This window comes from Odocoileus virginianus, chromosome 32 (assembly GCF_023699985.2).
Source record: "Odocoileus virginianus isolate 20LAN1187 ecotype Illinois chromosome 32, Ovbor_1.2, whole genome shotgun sequence".
NCBI lineage: Eukaryota > Metazoa > Chordata > Mammalia > Artiodactyla > Cervidae > Odocoileus > Odocoileus virginianus.
The window spans coordinates 39,714,192-39,738,551 of record NC_069705.1 but is presented as its reverse complement, the minus strand read 5'-3'; the positions used below and the strand labels follow the sequence as shown (position 1 = coordinate 39,738,551).

Here is a 24,360-nt window from a genome sequence, read left to right as displayed (position 1 = left end):
CTCCCAGCAATCATGATTCCAGCTTGTGCTTCATCAAGCCCAGCCTTTCTCATGATGTACTCTGCATATAAGTTAAATAACCAGGGTGACAACGTACAGCCTTGATGTACTCCTTTCCCAATTTGGAACCAGTCCATTGTTCCATGTCCAGTTCTAACTGTTGCTTCTTGACCTGCATACAGATTTCTCAGGAGGCAGGTAAGGTGGTCTGGTATTCCCATCTCTTTAAGAATTTTCCACAGTTTGCTGTGATCGACATAGTCATAGGCTTTGGCATAGTCAATAAGGCAGAAACAGATGTTCTTCTGGAACTCCCTAGTTTTTTCTATGAAGCAACTTAGCATATATGTAGGATAACATCTAATTTCAAAAGTACACAGCAAACAGTAACAGCATGGGAATCTGTATTTGAGTCTTACAAAGTCAATAAGGAAAGAAAAGTTAATTTTTTAAATAAAGTATTAAGAAGCTGTCTTCTGCCCCCATTTCTCATCTGCATGGGGACCTGGTCTCAGAGGTACAACAGCTATCCTTGGACCACAAGGCAACAAGGAGGAAAAGGCTACAAGCATCACGTCTTGATTGGCCTTGACATCGTCAGCCTGTACTCAGTGCTGGCAGAAGTCATCCTGGGCTTCTCAGGGTGATCAACAGTTACGACCATGAGACTCTGCCCAGGCTTTGTTCAGGCTCTGCTCTTGACCTCCCTTTTCTTAGAGCATTTATTTTAGAAAACTTGTCACTGCACATTCCCCCTCTGTTGCCTGGAGATGCATGTAAATCTTTTTAAGAGTCTCTTGTCAGTTTCACAGTACACGTGTGTGTTTCTCATGGGCCTGGAGACCAGTCCTCTGAAGTGACCGTCAGGGAGCCCTGGGAGGACAATAGCCGAGCTCCAGTGGCTCCAGACTGTGCAGACACCTTCCGTTTGGGAGCCAAGAGAAGGTTTACAGGCTTTGGGCTAACTCGGAAGGCCTGTGATTCCCATTCCAGCTCCTAAAAAGTCTCCAGCCTTTAGCCTGTATTCATTTTAAAACCTAAATTTGGAATAAACACCTTTAGGAACATTTATGTTTATTACAGAAACACCCTTTGGAAGGATAGACTCTTATCCTGCAAGAAGGCAGATGCAAGTGCAGAGAAATCCAGTCTCCAGTTGCAACACCTCTGCAAACCTGTGCCTCTCCTCAGGGACCCAGGCCCAAACTGTCCTTTCTCCTCGATGCTCTGACACAGCAGCCATGGTTTAGGATGCCAGCACCCTCACTCCGGTTCGCTTGGTCAGGCCTGAGTGGTCCAGAGATGGGCGGCACTACAACTTGTTAAGATCTGTGATTCAGAAAGATGACAATGACGCTAGCACAATTTGAGATTTATTTGAGTGTTGTTTCTTTTATTTTTTTGATGATCACCTAATCATGTGAAAGCTGGATCTGTACATTTACAAATTGGATTTTGCTTTATTTAATTTTTAATTTTTTAAGAGTATTTTTTTTTTGGTTATGCTGTGCAGCGTGCTGCATCATAGTTCCCCGACCAGGGGTGGACCCTGCGCCCGTTGCAGTGGAAGTGCTGACTGTTAACCCCGGGACTTCCAGGGGAGGCCCACACACTGAATTTTAAGTCATCACAGCTAGCTTTGATGGATGGAAGATAAAAGGAAGAAGCCCAGAGAAGAACCCTGCTGACACTGTGATCCTCACAACGGCATCTTTTTTAATTTAAAGAAAGATGAACCCACATGTAAACAAATTAAAGGGAGAAGAATTTGCTGCCCCAAAATACGCCTCTTTGGTGTGAGGATTATCGCGAGTTGATTATCCTTAAGCAGTGGAAGACATGCGGGCACCTTTGGAAACAGAGGAGAGGTTAATCATTTACAGGAGACATTTACATCTACGAGGGAAATCTCCCTTGGTAAGCAAGGGTGTCTTTTCTCTGCTCCAGGAAGAGAAAGGTGGTTAAATCTCTAGAAACTTATCAGTGGAGAAGAAAAAAACAAGCTCAGTCTGCATGACAACCACACCTGTGCTTCCCTGCTCACCTCGCAGGTTTTTACGGAGGGGGGTGGGGGGTGATCTCAGAAAAGAATCTAGAAAAGTAGGGGAAATGTGTTTCCTCCCCTTCACAAACACTGGTGGGAAGGGCAAAATCTGAGTTCAGTACATGCGCTTTCCCCACTTCCTTAGAGCACATGAGCTTGCATCTTCTCTACTGCTACCTTTTTGAGTTCATTCCTTCTCTGGTTTCTCAGTGTCCTGTCTGGGGTGTTTTGCACATTTCACATGTTCCTCTTTGACTCTGTTTCCAAGGTGGCCCTAGTGGTAAAGAACCCACCTGTCAATGAAGGAGACATAGGAGACATGGGTTCAATCCCTGGGTTGGGAAGATCCCCCGGAGGAGGACATGGCAATTCACTCCAGTATTCCTGCCTGGAGAATCCCATGGACAGAGGAGCCTGGCGGGCTATAGTCCAGAGGGTCGCAAAGAATCAGACGCGACTGAAGCGACTTAGCACCAGCACACAGACTCAAGCAGAGTCACGGGTACAGGAGCAGTTTAGTTCTCAGTAAACCTGTGTTAACTGCAAGGCCCAGGTCAGATCGCACCCACGGCACTCCTCTAACTGAGACCGAGTGGGGCTCTGTGGGGCTGCGACATAGAGGCCCTTTTGTCCCCCATTTCTTCAGCCTCCATGGTGTCCCTGAGTTCCAAAGGGCAGACTGAAACAGTTGCTAATCAAAGGAGGAACAGCCATGAAACCACCTCCTGAGGCAACATTATAGGGACCAGAGAAGTTGATGTAGATTCAGTTCAGTTCAGTTCAGTCCGACACTTTGCGACCCCATGGACTGCAGCATCCTGGGCTTCCCTGTTCATCACCAGCTCCTAGAGCTTGCACAAACTCATGTCCATATAGTTGGTGATGCCATCCAACCATCTCATCCCCTGTCATCTCCTTCTCTTCCTGCCTTCAATCTTTCCCAGCATCAGAGTCTTTTCCAGTGAGTCAGTTCTTCACATCAGGTGGCTAAAGTATTAGAGTTTCAGCTTCAGCATCAGTCCTTCCAATGAATATTCAGAACTGATTTACTTTAGGACTGACTGGTATGATCTCCTTGCAGTCCAAGGAACTCTCAAGAGTCTTCTCCAACACCACAGTTCAAAAGCATCAGTTCTTCGGCACTCAGCTTTCTTTATAGTCCAAATCTCACACCCATACATGACTCCTGGAAAAACCAGAGCTTTGACTAGATGGACCTTTGTTGGCAAAGTAATGTATCTGCTTTTAATATGCTGTCTATGATGATCATGGCTTTTCTCCCAAGGAGCAAGCTCTTTTCATTTCATGGCAGCAGTCACCATCTGCAGTGATTTTGGAGCCCAAGAAAATAAAGTCTGTCACAGTTTCCCTTGTTTCCCCATTATTTGCCATGAAGTGATGTGACTGGATGCCATGATGTTAGTTTTTTGAATTTTGAGTTTTAAGTCAGCTTTTTCACTTTCCTCTTTCACTTTCATCAAGAGGCTCTTTAGTTCCTCTTCGCTTTCTGCCATAAGGGAGATTAGACCAACCTGACACCCTGCACACACCCTCATCTTATCAGCAACCCTGCCCTTGGAGTCCACCAAACCCAGTGTTGTGACAGTTCTGAAACTTTGCAGCAGAAAGAAGAATGCAAGACTATTACTGCCTTGATCCTTATCACCTACCCCCAACCCCAAGTCCTGCCTATATAACCTCCCCCTACTCCCCAGGGAGGTGGGGGGCACAGTTATTGAGGTGCTATCCTATAGTGTTTCCTTTTTGCCTGACGAGGAAATAAAGTCACTCTATCTTTCTCCTCCGTAACTCTGTCTCTGAATTTCTGTTCGGGGCCAGTGCATAGAGATCCCTCACCTGCGAGACAGGAGACGGTGTGACTCCATCAGGCCCGTGGAGTCTTTGTGGGAGATTCTGAGAGAGCTACATCTGCGTGTGCTCAGCACACCATGGGGTGTTTTGAGAACCAGCAGATGCAGGGGGAAGCTCTAAGGGTGGGGCACAGGGTCTTCTTTTGAGAAGGAAATTATTTTGACAAATAGAATGTACATGTGCAGAGAAGTCTCTGGCTCTTGTGCCGAGGATGCTCCGCAAACCCTTCTCAGAGAAAAGGAGCGGGGTTAAACCAGCACAGTACCGATGCCGTGTATAAAGCAGATGCCTGGCGAGAACCTACCGCACAGCCCAGGGCACCCGCTGAGGGCTCTGTGGGGACCTGCATGGAGGGAAGTCCCAAGCAGAGGGATTCATGTACACTTGTAGCTGTGGCACTTTGCTGGGCAGGAGAAACTGACATTGTAAAACAGCTATACTCCTATAAATGCTTTAAAAGAGAAATAAATCAACACACAAACTTCACTCAACGACCCTCATGAACCACAGGTTTCCTGGTCTTCTTCCCTGCTGCCTCTCTTCCTAGAATCCTGAACCCCTTTCTCCCTTGTTTTAGCTTCAGAAGGTACCTAACCCCCCGAGTTCTAGCCACTCCTGTGAGCGACTCTTGTCTGGGTTCTCCCAGGCGTCTGTGCCCGTGAGACGTGTGTACTAGTTCTCCTCTTGATGAGCTGTCACTGGTGGGTCCCATCACCTGCTGGAGAACCTCAGATGACACAAAAAGCTGTGGCTTGGATGACTGTGTAACTATGGGGGTGTTGCCGGTATATGTGGGTGGGCAGGAGAAGTGCGAAGAGGAGGAGACTCGGGGAGAGCTGGAGGAGATGATTCCTCCACACTGCTTCTCAGAAAGTGGGAGCTGAAGGGGTCAGTAAAATTAAACATAAGTAGGGGTGTGTGTGTGTGAGAGAGAGGAGCTTGAGTGTATTTAAACTCAAAGGAGAAAGAGAAACAGCCCCTGGAAAAGCAATGAAGGGAAGATAATTCCTACCTGGAGAAAAGTGAAAGTGTTAGTCAGTCATATCTGACTCTTCGGGATCCCATGAACTGTAGCCGCCAGGCTCCTCTGTCCATGGAATTTTCCAGGCAATAATACTGGAGTGGGTTGCCATGCCCTCCTCCAGGGCATCTTCCCGAGCCAGGGATCAAAGCCCTGTTTCCTGCATTTCAGGCAAATTCTTCACCACCTAAGCCAAGAGGGAAGCCCCAATTCCTACCTTAAAAGCCCTGGAAAGAGCAGAAAGAAACATTTTAGAGCCTAGTGCACGGGAGGGGTTGCCTGCAAGTAAGGGATCATTCTCTTGTCTCCAAAAGGAGGAAGAGCAGGGGTGTAGGCAGATCTCTGTGCTGGCCTGGGAAACTGCGTCTCTCCACTGTTCGCTGTGTACGTGGGCACACACACCAGCCTTCCAGTGGGACTTGACACCCTTGCTGAGACACAGGGGGCTCCAGGTGAGAAGGAATGAGAGACACAGGTGGACGCAGAGAAATCCAGGCAAGGTCTCCTGTCTCATTCCTTACGCTGTATCACCCTGCCGTTTTTCCCCCTGCCTGGATTCCTATTTTAAGACACCCAAATTCTGGAAATGTAAATTTATACTGTAAGTAACAACTGAAGTAACAAGGTCTGAAAGTTCAACATAAAATGCCATCCTCTTTTAGTAATGAAATATTAAATATTTTCCAGGGCAGTCTATAAAATTAAAGAAATCAAGTGATTTCACCATGTTAAAAAAAGACTCCATTTTTGACATTTTTTTTTACTTCATTTGAATTAACAACACTGAAGAAAAGGCCAGATAAATTATTGTGTATGAAATGAAAACTTTGAACTTTTTCACATGTCAGAAATGCTTTGATGATGGTAGATTCTAACTTTTATTAGAGATCTCATATTTTGATGGTTTAAGAACATATAAAGTTCATTCCCTCCCTTTCTCCTTTCCTCTCCCCGGGCATAACTTGAATGGTACACAAAGTCATTACTTTGAGCTGAGAGAAAGCTTAGATGCATGAGAGACAGGGTCAGACCCACTTCCCTTGTGGACATGAGGCAGGAGATAGATGGGCTCCAGCTTAGATGTTACAGTCAGCCTTCTCTTTCCATTTCCAGATGCAATAGCAGCAGGAACAGGGCAAATGCTGGACTTTGCTCCAGTGGACACTTAAGACAACAGTCACAGTGGAGACAGAGGGGAGCTGAGCCCTGCCCAAAAGGGAGATGGAGAGACTACACATTCCTCCTTCTTGAGGTCAAGGAGACCTTCCTGACTACATCGGTGCAGAAAAGGCCCCCCAGTGGTCAAAAGAAAGGGGGCCCAACTCCCAGCAGGTGATGCCAACCTAACCATAGGCCTCTGCACTGGAACCCATCTTGGCTAAGAGATGCACACACACAGGGGAGGACCCTGAGATGCCCCAGACATGGACTCAGAGCCAGGCAGAACAGGTGATCGGCCGGAGGAAGCCAGAAGAAAGGCCCGTGTAGGTGATTCAGACCACCCAAGGGCGTGACTCCTTCTCTGAGCCCACCCAGTGTCTATCCACACACACTCCTTTTCCTCCTAGGACCCTTTACATGTTTCACTACTTCTGTCTCTTTGTGGACATTTATTTCTACAAAACCAACAAGCCAGGGCTTTGTCACTGCCCCGAGTGGTCTAGTGGCCAGGATTCAGCACTCTCACTGCCGTGGCCTGACCTCAGTCTCGGGCTGGGAACTGAAATCCTGCTGTGAGCTGCTGCAGGTGGAGGCCCCCCAAGATCAAACAAACTCCTTGTACCATAGTCCTGAAGGGATAACACCTGCGTGTGGCCAAGAGGACACGGACACATGTGACCAGGTGATGTGACGATGGGGCTAAGAGGATCCCAGGCGGTGATGTGGCCACTGGAGGGAGACAGAAGGGACCCCGGAAGCAGGGCCTGACCTGCTCCTGGCACTGGGTCCTGACCTGTGTGAAGCCCGGCGGAGACTCCATTCCCACCAGAAAGCCAAGCTCCACTCTGGACTCTCCAGTTGGGCGAGACTTTAACCAGCTTGGATGTTCACGCTTCCACACGATTTAAGTCTCAGACGCATCCCCAGGTGTGGCAGGACTCTTACCTTGGTAAGTGAGCTTAAACCCCGGCCGGTTCTGCGAGTGGTCGCTGTAGAAGTGGATGAGCGTCTCATGAGTGGTGCTCAGCAGGGCGCTGGGCAGGTCGGGGCCACTGAACTGCCCGATCATCGGGCTGGTGTGATAAGGGCCATTTTGAATTTCAAGGTAATCATGATTAGCTTCAGTAGAAAAATTCAGAAATTGAATATGTGCACCTATGAAAAAAATAGGCAACAGTGGTGAATTCTGGTATCAAAAGTTTTGATAATGCTTATCAACAGAGATTAAAATCACATTAGTTTCCTCCAACAATATCTCTCTAGGAGGCAGAGTGGAGGAACATGTACATTGTGAATTACAACAAGCCTTACTTTGGTTTCACCTCTGCTGCCCACCAGCTGTGTGACCTTTGTCCTTGTAGTGAATGCTCCTAAATCATTTTGTGTGTGTGTGTGTGAAATATAGACACTATTGGCACTGCATCACAGAGGCATGCAGGTGTAATTCTCAGAATGGCGACTTATATCCACACACATGGCAGGGATTCTTGTCCAGCTGCTCTTAAAATCTTTACAATCAAAAACATAAGGTTGTAACTGTTAGTCAATTTTCACCTTTATCAAGGAAGAAGCCAATATAGATCTAACAAAACACAACAAACTTTAGAAGTGGCTTTTAAGTGGATGTTCATATCATTGCACAAGAAATTTCTCAGTTTGAAAACTGTTTTGACTGTGTAGTGCCTGCAATGCAAATTACTGATGGTTTTGCAAGAAACCCACTCTGACAAATGCCACTCTGACTCTCACAACTGAATCTATTTTAACAAGAGGCCAAGGCTGTCCAAAGGACCCACGTTGCTGGTATAATACTGATCAGTATACCAGATAAGCTACTGTTGATAATTTAGAAGAGAATCAAAATAACTTAAGAGTTATTTGCTATGGTATTGTGGCATGTTTAAAAATTTGACTATTGTGCTTGAAATACTTCTTAATTCACTTGAAAGTTTATTCAGAATGCCAAAGACATTAGTTTTCACATAAATCAAGGCAATTAAGTTAGGTTTATAAAGTCTAATAAAGAAAACCAACAGCTATTGTGGATCATTCTCTCAGCATGTGAGGAAAGCTTTATTTTGTGTTATTCTTCTCTTTATATATACATAAAGCTCTTTTTATCCATCTATCCATATATATAAAGCTCTTTTTATCTATTAAGATATATATATATATATATATATATATATATATATGATACATTTCCTAGGTTTTAGGAAATTAAAGATATTGTTATATAAAAGATCATGTTTGCAAGGGTTACCTTACTTAGGTATACATGCTGAGAAAATGTAAAGCCAACATATCTACTTAGTATTGATGGAAAACATAGGTAACAAAAGCTGAATTCAGTCACAAAATAAAAAGGAGAGGAGAAGAAGAAGAAAAGCTCATGCAAAGAGTAATAGGGAAGAGCAACCTAAAGCCACTCAATAAATTTTAAAATTATCCAAGAAACATAATTTTATCAATTATGGAGAAAACTTTGTTAGGAAGAACAAAAGCGTGAATAATGGTCTTTCTGGTTGGACACAGCGTAAGTCCATTATCACGCTCGGGGTTCAGTTTACCAAGGTGACCATGGTTATTACCATTATTTCACAGGTGAGCAGAATAAGGTACAGGAAGGCTGGGTGTGATGTCCCAGGTAACACAGCAAGAGGTAGAGTTAGACTGACATCAATTCTGATGGACAGAGAACTTGTATTCTCTGGTTTAGCATGGAAACATGCTAGACAAAAGCTAACCATCTCATGATGTTAAACATATTACAAATTTTTGGAGAAAATTATTTTGTATTAACATTTTTACCCTAGTTTGATAGAGAAAACTGGAAGGAAGTAGAAGGCAGAATATTTCAGGAAGAGACTCAAAAAGTAAAAAGCAGAAGGAAGACTTTCAGTGAAAGGTTTTTAATAAGACAACGAAACCTGGGTCATTTTTAGAATGAGCAACTCAGTTTGTATCACACAGTCCAAGTGTATGTACAACACATGAGCAGGGAGGGAAGGAAGAGGCTGGCCTGGGATTGGCCTGACTGTTCTAATGCCAGGCATCACAGATGACAGACATGCAACAAAGCTCTATATTTAAAACATTTCTGTAAATATGAAAAAATGTCAAGCATGTCTCTGTTGGAGAGACCTACATAAGCTAATTCATTTTCTTTCTAAATCCCAGTAAATACAATCAGTTGAAAGAAATTTGGAAGCAAGGAAAGAAGAAAGAAAGAGGGAGGGAATGAAAGAGACAGATAAAGAAAGAAAGAGAGAGGGAGAGGGAGAAAGTAAAGAAGGAGGAAGGCAGGCAGGAAGGAGAGAAGGCAAGACCAATGACTCCTAGCCCCTCCTTCTCACCCGTCCCCTCTCTGGACCTGCTGTGAGAGCTGAGCCACTTGACCAGTCTGTAAGCCACAGGTCTGTTCGTATCTGATCTATTCCCTTACTTACTGTTGAACTAAAAGCAGTTTGTTTTTATAGCCTGGCCCAAAATCTGACAATAAAGAGGTTTTTGTTTTTGTCTTTTTGACTAATTAATAAACTATACTAATGGATTAAAAAAAATTTTTTTTGGTGGCCAAAAATATTTTTGGTGATACCAAAAAATATTTTGGTATCAAGGCCCAGAACCCCTATGGTCCACAGAGTTTCACAAACACCCATCACATTCTTCACGGGAGGAAGAACACAGAAGCCAACATAAGAACAATAAAAAACAAATGATGAATTACTGAAATTTCTATTTTTCATCCAAAAACTACGAGATGGGATGTGAAACTAGGGCAAGATTAGAGCACTTAAAATACTTATTCCCTTTTTGGGTATAAAATCAAATGGCATGGAAACAGCTTAAAACAGGCTCATTTCAGATGTGCATAGGCAGATGTCAGATGAATTCATCCAGAGATACATTTGAAATTCATAGAGCAGCCCAGTCGAGAAAGAAATGAGAGACAGCAAGCAGATCAAGGGGCACAAAAACCCTAAAAGATGGCCAATATCTCCAAAGTAAAGGACATAGTGAAAGTGGCCTTTCGCTGATTTGGGATTAATCTTGAAATGGAAATGGAATTATGCAAATTATAATTTTATGAAAAATTAGCATATTAAGCAGGATAAAGTATCCAGCCACATATCAAATCACCTAATATGTATCAGGAAAGAGAACTGAGCCCAGCTCTAATCTGGTTTAGAAAGGAATTTTTAGCTATCTAATTTTCAGCAAATTGTGTCCAGTTTGACATCATGAAGCCAAAATGAAGGGATTAAAATAAGCGTAACCTAGTTATCCTTTTATTATCTCATAGAATACCAAAAATGTGTTATTGCAACAAGAAAACCAATCTGAATGCCCATCTAGGGTGAAATTTATACTGACTGTCATTACACATTGGAAATTAAGTGTCAGGAAAAGGCATCTGCAGAAAGGATTTTTAATCTGGACTTGACAAAACTTTGAATACATAAGCTGACCAATAGCTTCAGAGTTAAACTCTTGTTTCTTAGTTGACAGACCCTGTGGACAGTAAGTATTCTACTGTACATCTTCTGTGCATAATAAACATATAGCAAATGAGTGAATAGTTTCAGAATTCAGAGAGAATATTCTAAAAGAGTCTTTTGTATCCTCCCTATGCCTCTAGACGGCTTAAAGGCATAGCCAATTCTGACCCCACAGTGTGTGATGTAAGTGCAAGGGTTTCAAATGTAAAAGGTAAAGCAGAAAAAAAAAACTTGATTTAATCTCTGTTAACTATGCTTTTAGAAACTTTCAAGAAAATAGAGAGAAATTCTGTGTTGATTGGGCTCATACTCAAAGCCACACAAAACAGCAACCCAAATTTGTGGAAAGGAAAGGAAACAAAACAACATTAGAGCATTTGACCTAGTATCGAAGAATAGTGAATAGTCAGGTAATGCCTTCTCCATGTCAGGCACTGCTTCAGAGCAGCTGTAGGAGAACAATATTTTATGGTGTTCATTTTAAAGATAAGGAAAAAAAGTTCCAAAGCATGTCCGTAACTTGCAAATTCATACCAGCAGTCACTGGCAGAACTAGGATTTCTACTCATCTACACTCAGAGCCCAAAGACATGAGGGACCACCAGGTACCATGCCCGCCCCTCAGATGGAGTCCAGTGACTGCATGCTTGCAACAGAGCTGGGCCCTATGGTTCTTTACCTCCTGTGTCCTCAGCCTGCCTTTTGTCTGGGGAAAAACCTTAGCCAATGCGTAAGTCTAATCAGAGAACTGAGAAAATGCAGTAACAAAGGAAAACAGTCAAAAGAGGCCAAATAATAATAATGATAAGAATAATAAAGTGCTCTCACTAAGCATAGTCAAGAACTTTTAGTTCTGTCTCATAGGCTTTAAGTAATAATCTGAACCATGTCCTGCAGCTGTATTACAGGCACTGAAAGCCCCCCAGCAGGTGAAGAAGTTAACTACAAGATGACCAGACTGTAGTTGTGACATGAGCTGCCACAGTTCTGAGAACTGGCCTCAAGGAAATGGGACAAACCAACACTGAAGCTGAAGACTGAAACTGTGCTTGAAACAATCAAGATGCTGGTCAGACCACCGATGACCAACTTGAAGAGAGCCGTCAGAGCTGGCTGTGCTATTTCCACATGTAGCTCCCTCCCTAGCCTAGGACAGCTCTTGTCCACTGGAGGGGAGTCAGACTTTGGACAGAGGTCCGCCCTCCCCATTGGATGCCGGCATCAAAATCAAGCAAACCTTCCTTCCCACCAACCTGGCCTCTTTACCGACTTTAGAGTGGGGAGCAGCTGGAACCCCGCTTTCGGTAACACACTCTCACTGAGGCTGGATGCAGAAAGCAGTTGTCAGGTGGGTGAGTAATTAGCAAGCGGAGACATAGGTGGGCTTTCATGTGATACCAGAGCGACAGGTCATTTTACATATATAATTAAGCTACTGGTCCATGGGTGTGGGAGAGAAGTAGGGTTAATCAGAAGAATTATGTGACTGAGTTGGCTCCTGCTGAACAAGTGTGTCGGATATCTAACAGGTGGTCCCACATATATTTGGTTGTGTGAAAAGACCAAAAATATTGCAACAAAATCTTCCACTGATGAAAAACATCTAATCTGCTTTTTCTCAAGAAAAAGCACTGCTGTCTCATATTCTGGATAAGTGTGTCTTTCGGGGCTGGGGGAATTGGAGATACCTGTACCATAATTATTAGCAAAATAGCCATTAATACTTAAGCAACCCAAACCAAAACTGACAATCCAGGAAACAGGAAAGCACATGCCTCTTTCCTGTTTTAAAATCTCATGTTTAGGAGTATATTTATAGATTACACAACTTGTCAGAAAAACCTAGTGTGGTACTTATATGTTATCTGTAGCAAATTATTCTGAAGCATAACTATCTATTCTAAAAAGCTAGGGACAGTCATACTATTTTGCATGTATTTAGGACTTCAGGCATAAAGTTCCTTTTGGCTTATTCAATATGCTTTTTTAAGCCTAGTGCTGGGCAATATCATACATTTTAAAGACAAGTAATTTTAATCATAACATTCCATAATTCTTTTTAAAATTTCAAACTTTTTTGAAATAAATGGTTTCTTAGGCTCATAGATCATGATCATGAAGTCAGAAGATCCCTGTTCTTTTTTTCCTGAATTATTGTCTTGTGTACTGGTTTCTTAGTGAGGGAACAGTGAAAGGAAGCATGCCAACCAGCAGGCTTCTCACACCATGGAACAGTGAGGCTGGGAAAATAAACTAATGAAATGTACATATCCATTCATGAGCAAAATGTTTCTAATGAGGTTTGAAAGGAAAGTGGGAAGGATTTGAAACAACAATTTAAAAACCAGCTAGTATTTGCTGTTGTTATTTACAACACGCCAAGCCCTATACTAAATTTCTCGCCTGAACTGTTTCAGTGAATCCTCCATAACCCTGTGTGGTCATTTCATTTTTAGAGATGAGGAAAGTGAGGTTCCTGGGGTTCACTCAGTTCAGTAGCCTATACTATCATTATTTTCCTAGTAAGTTTGTGGCCTTCAAGATGCTAAGGCCCTGTTGGAACCTCGCGGGTCAACTGTAACTCCAATCTAGCCCCTGACATCTGACTCCAAACACGGAACCAACCCTGTCCAGATCTTGAGATCCTCAGGGTAAGAAAACAGACCAGGCTTTGAGGATGGCTGAGCCAACGTTGGTTAAAGTCAGAGGCCTCTGTTTGGCATAGCACGGGGCAGAATTACAGCCTCTCTGCTCAGAGAGTTCATTGTTTAAAAAATAAAATTTAAAAACGTGGAACAAATAGAGCACCTCTGTGACCCCTGTGAACTGTCCGCCCTTCCTTGTGCCTCCACACTCCGGGGCCACTTCAGGGGTCACGGAGCTGAATCTCACATGTGCCCTCCCCAGTGGAGGCCTCTTTTCCTTCCACACCACTCCCTTACGCCCTCCCTCTTAGCTGCTCTCAGCTGAGCAGGTGGACCTCCCCCCTTTTCTCCTCCTGACACAGACTCTTAAAGCAAGAGCTTTGAAAACTTAATTAAAATATATAACCTTCTTCCAGGGCAACGATTTCCATTTCCGCTTCTGTCCACCCATCATTCAGCTAACATTCACTTAGTGCATAAGTACTCAATAATATGGACATTCTGGGACATTCCCTGAGTAACTAATCTGGCACCCTCATCCAGTGTGTATTCTTTGGACAATTGCAGGTGGGGAATCCCAGGGACGGCGGAGCCTGGTGGGCTACCTGCCGTCTATGTGGCTGCACAGAGTCGGACAAAACTGAAATGGCTTATCAGCAGCAGCAGCAGCAGAAGCAGCAAGTGGGGAAAATCCAAATTAATGAACTAAAATATAAGGAAACCATGAGGCAGATGAGGAGAGGCATGACAGAGAATCAAAATTTCACAAATACTGTGCATTTCTGAAGCAGGCCAGAATGGGATTTTAGCGTATGTAACAATTAAAATTATGAATTATTTAAGGTAGGTAACCTGGAAGTTCATAACTAAATGTGATTTTTATCATTTAGGTAATTTTCATAAACCTAAATCAATGCAAGGAGTAATGACAAAAACTTATAAGACAATACTAAAATGAATCATAAGCTGAAAAACACTTTAAAAATTATTTGAAAGAAACCACTACCATTATTGACTTTCAGTGATAGATTATTGAAGGTGGTATAATGAATAAAGAGCTTGATGATTGAATTAGGGATGCTACATCTTGCACTGAATGTGACTACTATATCATCATTCTGCCAATTTAATTTGCCTTGAAAAGACATGTACAGCTAAACCGACTTTTCCATTTCTTTTTTTTTCCATTTATTTTTATTAGTTGGAGGCTAATTACTTTACAATATTGTACTGGTTTTTGCCATACGTTGACATGAATCAGCCATGGATTTACATGTATTCCCCATCCCAATCCCCACTCCCACCTCCCTCTCCACCCAATCCCTCTGGGTCATCCCAGTGCACCAGCCCCGAGCACTTGTCTCATGCATCCAAAAAAATGTGGCTTACAGATTTAAGTAAAGCATTGGCAGAATAACTTTGAGAACAGAAAGTTATTTGAAAAGTCAGTTTGCACAGACTTTTGGACTCTGTGCAAACTGACTTTTCAAATAACTTTGTTCTCAAAGTTATTCTGCCAACACTTTATTTAAATCTGTAAGCCACATTCAATTAAAGACACAGTTAGGTCAACAGAATAAGGCTCACTTTTTACTTAGTCTAATTCTTTCCTAGGAATATATTAAAAAGTTGGATCTTGAGGAATTAAAAAACGTCATCACTCACCATAGCCTATGGGCAGGGAGATCTTCCAGGTGCAGTCCAGGTTGTTGGGGTAGGTGCCGGGGAACCCGGGGCTCAGGACCACTCCCCCCATGCTGCTCAAGGTGCCGCCGCAGGTCGCTGTTAGAATGACAAGTGGAGTGAGTGCCCGGGGGGCCACGGCTTTCTAGGACAATTCACTCTCCCCACCCCCAAGTGAGTGTGCTACCCAGAAGCAAGTCTTCAGAAATGCATTTGCCCCTAGCTTCAGCACATACATAAGTGGGATGCCCTTTAGTTATTTCTGGGTCTAGTTCTCCCTGCTGAGCATCCGTGGATTAAGAATAAAGACAGGTCTTCAGAGTTTATCTCCTTCTGGGCCACAGAGGCTCTCAGAACAGCTTGGTCAAGCTTACACATTTCGGGCAGGATCCTATTGTCTTCCAAGTTCTGAGTGGCTGTACTGGTTCCTACTTACTGATGGTTAGTCCTGTGCTCACCTGTAGGCTGAGATAAACACACTTCACTGCTTGATTCTCATCACAACCCTAAAGGGTGGGTGTTATTATCATCCCACTTTACAGACAAGGAAACCAGGTATGAGGAGATTAAGGAATTTGTCTAAGGGTACACCCCTGGCAAACAGCACAAGCGAAATTTTATTTCAGCTCCATCTGGTTCTAGAATCCAAGTTTCTTTGTTAGCTTTATGATTTATTGTATTGATTTAATTTTTGGCTGCACTGAGTCTCAGTTGCGGCATGTGGGCCTTCTCTAGCTGTAGCAAGGGGCGGGGGCTACTCTTCGTTGCAGTGGTGGGTTTCTCATTGTGGCGGCTTCTCTTGCTGCAAAGCACGGGCCAGAGGGTGTGCAGGCTTCAGTGGCTGCAGCTCAGAGTGTGGGTTCAGTAGCTGTGGCACCGGGCTTAGCTGCCCTGCAGCAGGTGGATCTTCCTGGAGCAGGGATCAAACCTGTGTTCCCTGCATTGGCAGGTGGGTTCCGAACCACTGGACTGCCAGGGAAGCCCCCTAGAATCCAAGTTTTAACCAGGATGTTACCTTCAGAATTCTTCCCAGCTTTGGAATGCAGCTAACTGAGACCACTTTCTCTGCAACCAATCTCACACTGTTAAGATGGGTGTGACTATAAGTTCTCATCCCTGGACTTAAGTTGGTTATGCATGTTTCACAATGTTAATGCTGAGGTTTGATAGTAAAGAAGCATGATTGACTTTATAACACACACGGCAAATAATATAGGTTGAAGCAGATGAAGTTCTAATACTTGAACTTGACCGTTTCTGACCTATTAAAATGGTGATTTCTTGTATTTCAAATCAATCATGCAAATGATGTTGTTTCTTTCAAGGAAGCCACAGGAAAAGGCTTTACTCACATTCTAACAATGCTCTTACTAGGCAAAATAATTTCCGGAGGCCGATCTCAGAGACCCTCAAGATGTTTTTTTTTTAATGACGGAGGTAGAAAGACTTTATCTGCTTTGGGTAAATTTGATATGAAGAAAAATCTGAACATCTTATAAAAAGTTTAATGAATATGGTAATTGTTCAAGCTAGGGAACCCTAGTCTGGGTGTCAACAGTGTGCAAGTTAAAAATGTTAAGTTTTTAAAAAACTTTGAATGTATGTTTGTGGGTGAGTGAAAAATTCCAGCAATGTTTTAAACATTAACTTTGTTGCTATCTGGAGAATAACTTCTCAGGTTAACTCTCTGCGGGAGACACCACTTGTCTGAGAATAAAGGCTCTGGCCTGCTTGTACCCACAAGTCTGAGGGTGCTGTTGTGGACACTGGTGGGTCTGAGCAGCGAGCCTGCATGCATTTGGCAGTGATGTTCCCTCAATGCCCCCAGGAGTCTTGCAATCTGCGCCGAGGTTAAACATGCAGGTCCAAGCACAAACCACATCAATGATGGAAATACCAAAACCACTCTGAAATATAAGTGACATTTGTGCCATTTTGATTTTGAGCATGTTTTTTTTACCAAGAACAGAAAAGAGACTGGAAATTATAAAATATGAAAACATCTGTGTATATCTTCACTGAGGACTGAGACTGTCTTATAGGAGCAGCCAACCCAGTGCCTGAATGATGGAACTGATCATCAAGACCCACGTCTTTACATGAGGACCATGATGATCATCCCAGGAGAGAGAAGGGGCCTGATATGAGTGCGAATCCTGCAGACTCACAGTGACAGTCTAATTCCTTAAGTGCTTAGTTACCACATCATATGACTGTGCCTTTGTTCATTGCAAAACACAAGAACCACTGGATGGGCGTGCAAACACAGCCCCGAAAGCCACGCATCAATCCCTTTTTCCTTTGTGATATTTTAAAAGCCCATCAATGGGCCGCTCTTACTTTATATTCATCTAGTGACACCATCATGTTCCTTCAGCTCCACCCTCAAGTTTCAGTCTCCTCCCCAGCCTCACTGTCCACCAGCAGTTGGCGGCCTGACTTCCGGTCTCCTGCTGGAGAAACTCCCTCCTTGCCAGACCTTTTCTTATTGTTAAATAGTGTATTCAAAGAGTTACTGGTAAAATGCTATTGTTAAAGGACAACGTGTTTATCTTGATACACGAGCAAGGGACCTTGGGTTTTAACTGGGTTTGTGTGTCTTATTTTATGCAGATTCCTGATCTTCTGGTGAGAACACATGGGATTTTTGTGCCAGGGCACAGGCCACGCCCTGGCTGAGGGACCCCATGGTACATGGAATGCCATCTCAGTGCCAGCCCTGACCAACAACCTGGCCATCCTGGGACTTGTCATGATCCTCAAAATAGTGTCAGGCAGGCGCTGGGCTTCCCAGGTGGTGTTAGTGGGAAAGAACCCACTGCCAATGCAAACACAGGAGGAAGGCACAGCAACCCACATTATTCTCTCCTGGGAAATCTCATGGACAGAGGAGCCTGCTAGGCTACATCCATGGGGCTGCAAAGAGTCGGACCTGACTTAGTGACAAAACACCAAGAACATATGAAACATGCAGAATAAAAACAGAATTAATTTCATTTGGCTAATATAAGTAAGCTATTTGAAAAAAATATCTCCTCACATAATACAGAGTGCCAGCAATGGCACATCATTTGATTGAAAATCTACTGTGAGTTCATTTCATTTCAAAGCTTAAAATATATGAATCCCCAAGTCTAAGGGAAAGTTCTTCATTTAAAAGTAAGTAGAGAGATGGATGTTTAGTACCTGAGTCCCTACCCTGATGAGCCCCTCCACAAGAGTGGCTGCCTTTATAGCAAATACTTTTTGATATAAAATAGTGTCTCTCCAACTTCACACCACCTATTGGCACTTCTGAATTTTTTTTCTGGAGATGTGGTTTTCCTGAGGCATAAACAGGACCCTTCTCAGACTCTCAGACCAGCTCCATTCATTCCTTCTCATGCATTAATCCACTGGCTTCTGACATGCATGTGATGTGTGGTTAGTGCCTGGAAGTAGCTGGCATCTAATCCCTGTCGGTTGGTCCAGGGATGCTGGAAAAGCAGAGTACCCACATCCAGGGGGAGAAGATGTCCAATCTCAGTTACACCTCTACTGCATTACTAAGTTATTATCTAACAGATGTTTGAAAGGAATTTAAAAGTTCATCTTTGAAGCCCAAAAGGAGCTCAAGAAGATCACCACTGCATTACTGAGGATGTTGGCAGCAACACAAGGACGGAAGGAGTGTCCGTACCAACGCAGAGGGGAGACGGGTAGTTCCAACGCCGCACGGTCCCCGGCATACAGGAGATGTGGGAACGGCCCTGCTCGAGAAAAGATGAAACGAAATTAACTCGCTGAACATGGAGTACTGAAGGCTTCAGTGTTTGCAAGAGTATCTGTATTCTCTTTGGTTTTCCCTTTTGATTTAATCACAAATGTAAAAAATACCAAACCTGTGAAATCTATCCTACTAATGTGTATTAATGAATCTCATTTGGAATCAAGATAGAAAAAAACCCCCATAATCACTGTACTTCTTGTCACTAAAATAAAAATCTTGTAATGTGCCTTTCAGTGGTCTGTATTTCTGCCAATATGCTTTCCTAATGCTTAAGATGCCGAACTGAATTGACCAAAGTAAGTTTGCTGTTTTTTTAAGTCATCAAAAGTTATCACTTTTGGGCAAATGATTAGGAAATATTAGGTGTTCAATGGTGAAATGTCACTGGTAAGTAATCTGCTTATGCAAAGGTAACTTTCACGGTTGCCTATGGTTCACAAGCAACTCACACAATCTTTATGGTTTAGCAAAAAATTAGGTCAGTTCCTCCTTTATTGGAGAAAAGGGAGACTTAATATTCATTTTATCATCAGTCTCACAAGCTGTCATATTAATGCTTCTGCAATGAAATTAATCCTCATCACTCAGGATCTCTTTAGCCTTTAAATACATGAAGTTTTCAACTTTTCAACCTTCAAAAAATTTGTCCTGTTCTTCCTGTTTTAAAAATCAAACAGCAGTGGGTTAAATTCTCAGTGCTTTGGGTTAAAATTTCTTTTATGATGAAAGAGAAGGTAATGAATGGGCATCCCTGTGTGCAAACTATTCATGTTTACTTTCTTCCTCATTGTGACTTGGTGGGCTTATGTGACACGTGTGCTAACCTTGTGAATTTCCATTTGCCAAACAGAATTGGCACAGAGGCAGATGACAAGCACATCTTTAACTCGTGTTAAATAGTTCCAGCCATGTTGGGAACGCATCAAACAAGAATTTGCACTAAGGCTGTTATCAATGACAAACCAATTCCCCAAGCGTAGGAAGATTTCACACTCGATTTGTCTGCCACAGAACTCATTTACTCCTATTTCCTAACATTCTTAAAAGTTGCTACAGTACAGGAAGACTACATTTATACGTAAAGAAGACACTCAGGACGATGCTTTTCCTGCCAGGTTTCATGCTCTGTGTCTTCTCATTCTCTGATCTATTACATTATCTTTAATAAATTTATTCCCAAATTTTGGACAAGCATAAAGTATAGAAGCCTTTAGAGACATTTATGGAAGACTACCAATAAAATGGTTATATATTACCAGCCTAGGGCATATTCCATTATTGATTTCAACAAAGATATTTCATATTAATGATTCCAGCTAAAATTTTTATACTGGATCCAAAACAAACCAGGAATTTGTGTATTTATTTATTAGCCTAAAATGGGAATTTTCTTTTTCCCATCTTTTAAAAGAAAAGCAAAACAGGTTTAAAGAAAAGGAAATCATTAATCCTGTAAATATCCAGGATTTATATTTGATGCATCCCATCTCTGCAGTTTTATCCTGAATCACACTAGGCAGATGCATTTATAGACATTTGTGCATAAATCATACAAGGAACAGTGCTTTTCGTGAATACTGTAATTTATGCACACTTCCAGTCCAAATATACTAGTGTGTTAGCAAAATTTCCAATTGTTAGCAATTTTTTGAAAAGTCTAGAATCCTTTTTAACTCATGCGAGTGAGAGAGAGTCACAGCTTGTATACTCAATGCTTGACATTGTTATGAGGGGGAAAAAAAAAAAAGAAATCTTAGTTTGTATTTGAAAACCTGAGCCAAGTGGCCTGCCTGGGCTCTACAGATGTGTGCCTGCAGACCTTTATCTACAAGTAGCACATTAAACAATTCACTATAAGACATGTCCTTACTAAATAACCCTTTCTAGTTTCTTCTCTGAGGGCTGGAGAAGTCTCCCTCACAAAAGGATGCTGGCAGTGACTGCAAAGTGCCATCAGAGAGGCGTAGAAAGAAGGTGAGCACAATGGAGGGAGCCCACATGAGAGCACGTGGGACTTGGAGAAATGGAGGCAACACGGTATTTACATGGTTTACGTAAATTTATGAAGGGCAAAATAAACAAATAAAAACAACCAAAGGCATATTAATAAAAAGGCTTGTCAGTATAGAGTGAGGTGTTCCTCTAAATGAAACCCTTGGGATTGACTCATAATTCTTTTTACTGTAACACATGAAATGGGAGATCTCTGTCTTAAACAATCAGTTACCACTGCCTTCATGTGCTTGGTTACAAACTTGCTTCCATGGCAGACCTTTCAGCAAAGCTTTTTCAGTAACTGTTCTACTTTCCAAGTGTCTGCCCACCTTTCTCCAGAGCCAAAGCATTACTATAATACCCACCAAGATCTATACATGCAGCTGGTAGGCTATTTGGGTGAAGATGTTTACTTACAATAATAGCAGTGCTGGCTTTCATTTGCTGAAGTATCAGGCATTTTGCTGATATTTTCTCAGACTTAGAACCTGGGCTGACTTCTGCACGTGGCCCCTGTGGATCTGCCGGCTTCTCTGCCCCTGATTCCTCCCAGGGCCTGGCTCACTTCCCCCTCCCCATCAAAGACGAGCCCCCAGTGTCCACAGCATGAGGCTGTGTGAGACTAACGTGGGTTTGTACATGAAGACTCGACAGGCAGGCCATCAGCACTAAGAACCTGGGCTGACTTCTGCACGTGGCCCCTGTGGATCTGCCGGCTTCTCTGCCCCTGACTCCTCCCAGGGCCTGGCTCACTTCCCCCTCCCCATCAAAGACGAGCCCCCAGCGTCCACACCATGAGGCTGTGTGAGACTAACGCGGGTTTGTACATGAAGACTCGACAGGCAGGCCATCAGCTTCCTACAATCGCCACTGCTGCTCTGACTTGTCTCAATAATGCAAAAGGTTTACTCCAGCACACATGCAGAAATGGAATCACATACTACACTGTCATTTCACTGCTGTGTCACTGAGACTTCTTTCTGACGATTACTCAAGCTTTATTTAGGTTGGTTACAGAATATGACTAAAAATAATGCTCTTGAAATACTATCAGCTTCAGTGTTATAATAAGCAAACAGCAGAAAGTACTCTTTTACTTGAATTAACTGAAACATAGAAAATAAGTAGGCTTAAATATTTCTATTGGACTTAGGAATAAATATACTTGTTTAGATTGCAGTGTCCACTGTTGGTAAGGAGAATTATACATGAATTATGCTAAAGGATAGAGATAAACTATTTTGGGAATACACTTATTTGTGGTTAACTAAGAAAAACAAATGACTGGAAAATGACAAATGTTGCTATACACTGATGTATAAAATGTTTATTAAAATTTTATACAAAAAACTTTTAATAGAAAAACCAATACAAGATTATTAGAAATCTGCTTAATGTTTCTTGAAAATTGTTTAAGTCTATTATTTGAGCCCCATATTTACCTGACACACAAATGGACCCTTGATGATTTACTGAACTAAATCATAAGAACAGCTTGCAATGCAGGACCAGCACGGGACTCAGAGCCAGTCCAATAATGGGGTTGCTGGGATGGTGCTATTAACTAGACTGTGTCACCGCTTTGTCCCTGAGAATTGTAACTGTATGGTTACTGGGAGACTACACATTTCATTCTGAAATAAAATTATTATGAAAATAATATAATCAACCTTGAAAGGATCCTTTATCATTTAGAAGCTATTTCTGCATCATCACTGAATTTACCTGTATGCATGGTTAATGCAAGAGCTCTGATTCACAAATGGAGTGAGAAACTAAGTTAGGTCTCTCTGCGCATCTTGGGCTTTGTCTTAAGTGAGCTGGCTGAGGATCACCATGCTGAGTCCATTATTAAGAACTTCAACAACAAAATGAAATACCTGCAGCGTGTACCCAGGCTCGCATTGGAAGGACAGCACGTCATTCACCATGTATCGGTCTCCAGTTTTGATGCCGTTGCTGGGAAGGGCTGGCTCTTGGCAAGCAGCAAGACCCACAGCTATGAAAACACAAGACACACACTTATAAGCCATGTAGAATAAACAGTGGTCTTATTATTCAAATAGCAAAACAGTGTTTCTCTGCTGCTCTTCTCCTGTAGAAATGAACAAAGATGTTAACTCTCTCTTGTTTACCAAGAAAACTCTAACTTCCAATCAGCTACGAGCTAAATCGTAAATACTGGTTTGTTTCACTTTCATCATGTATTGAATCGAGCATTTCTTGAGAGAATAAAATTCTTTCCTTCCACATTTAGCATAAAACACACCAGTCCTAATGCATACACATTTTAAAAGATCTTTAAAGAAACCGCTTCCTAGATGCAAACACCAATGATATGGCTCCTCTGCTTTTTGTTTTTCAAGCATACTGAGAGGTCTTTTTGAAAACCTTAAACTGTAAATTTGGGAATTCTATCCTTCTGGAAAAATATGAGAACAAATATTTTATTATTTATTTAAAAAAAATTTTTTTTTAAATTGTAGTGGTTTTTGCCATACATTGACATGAATCAGCCATGGATTTACATGTGTTCCCCATCCTGATCCCCCCTCCCGCCTCCCTCCCATTCCCATCCCTCTGGGTCTTCCCAGTGCACCAGTCCTGTGAGAACAAATATTTTATATTCAGTCTATCTCTTTCTCATTTAAAGAGAACAACAGCAATTAAGTGGGCACTTTCCTAAATGGAATTGCCTCTAGCTAAGGCACTAACAAAAATGTTTTAACTGCATCATATGATATTGGAATTCAGCTTAGAATATCATACAAATTAACTCTAAGAAACATTTAACATTGACACTTATTTGTATAAACTCTGTCCTACTTGTTGAAGCGTGATGAGCATGGGATTCTGTAAAAGACACACACTTTGGGCCATACCCCAGAACTACTGACTCAGAATCTGCTTGGTAACACCGTCGCTGGTGAGTCTTATGCATTAAAGTTTGAGAACAATTTCAAGCCAAGAGACATACAAATTTTGTCTGGGATAAGTGGGTGTGAGGTGTATTATAATATTTTCCTAAGTTGAAATTGATTTTTCCTTAAATGGCTGTATATCAAAAACTATAAAACACCACAGGCATTAAGTGGCAATATTTTTTATTCCTAGCATAATATTTTAAGCCATTTGGTATTTTCATAGATGATAAAATTGCTAAATATGAAAAATATAATCACTTATGCTCTTAATGTTTTTTTAATTTGCAAAAGTCTAATTTATCTCCTAGAATGTCAACATTCACTCTTGCCATCTCCTGTTTGACCACCTCCAATTTGACTTGATTCATGGACCTAATATTCCAGGTTTTTATGCAATATTTCTCTTTAAAGCATTGGACCTTGCTTCTATCAGCACTCAGCAGTGGCAAAAGGACTAGAAAAGTTCAGTTTTCATTCCAATCCCTAAGAAAGGCAATCCCAAAGAATGCTCAAACTACTGCACAATTGCACTCATCTCACACACTAGCAAACTAGTGGTCAAAATTCTCCAAGCCAGGATTCAACAATATATGAACCGAGAACCTCCAGATGTTCAAGCTGGTTTTAGAAAAGGCAGAGGAACCAGAGATCAAATTTCTAACATCTGCTGGATCATTGAAAAAGCAAGAGAGTTCCAGAAAAACATCTATTTCTGCTTTATTGACTAGGCCAAAGCCTTTGACT

The 24,360-nt window shown here is 42.2% G+C and overlaps 1 protein-coding gene across 1 annotated transcript in view; it reads right to left on the bottom strand.

Annotated features, from left to right (window-relative positions):
- CSMD1 (CUB and Sushi multiple domains 1) overlaps positions 1-24,360 on the bottom strand; it is a 1,985,846-nt gene that overhangs the window by 163,221 nt on the left and 1,798,265 nt on the right. The window contains exons 38-41 of the mRNA XM_070460176.1: positions 22,573-22,691; positions 18,608-18,677; positions 14,911-15,027; positions 7,044-7,253 (exon numbers count right to left, since the gene is read on the bottom strand). Of these exons, the coding sequence (XP_070316277.1) occupies positions 7,044-7,253; positions 14,911-15,027; positions 18,608-18,677; positions 22,573-22,691 (516 nt within the window). The remainder of the gene's footprint in view (positions 1-7,043; positions 7,254-14,910; positions 15,028-18,607; positions 18,678-22,572; positions 22,692-24,360) is intronic.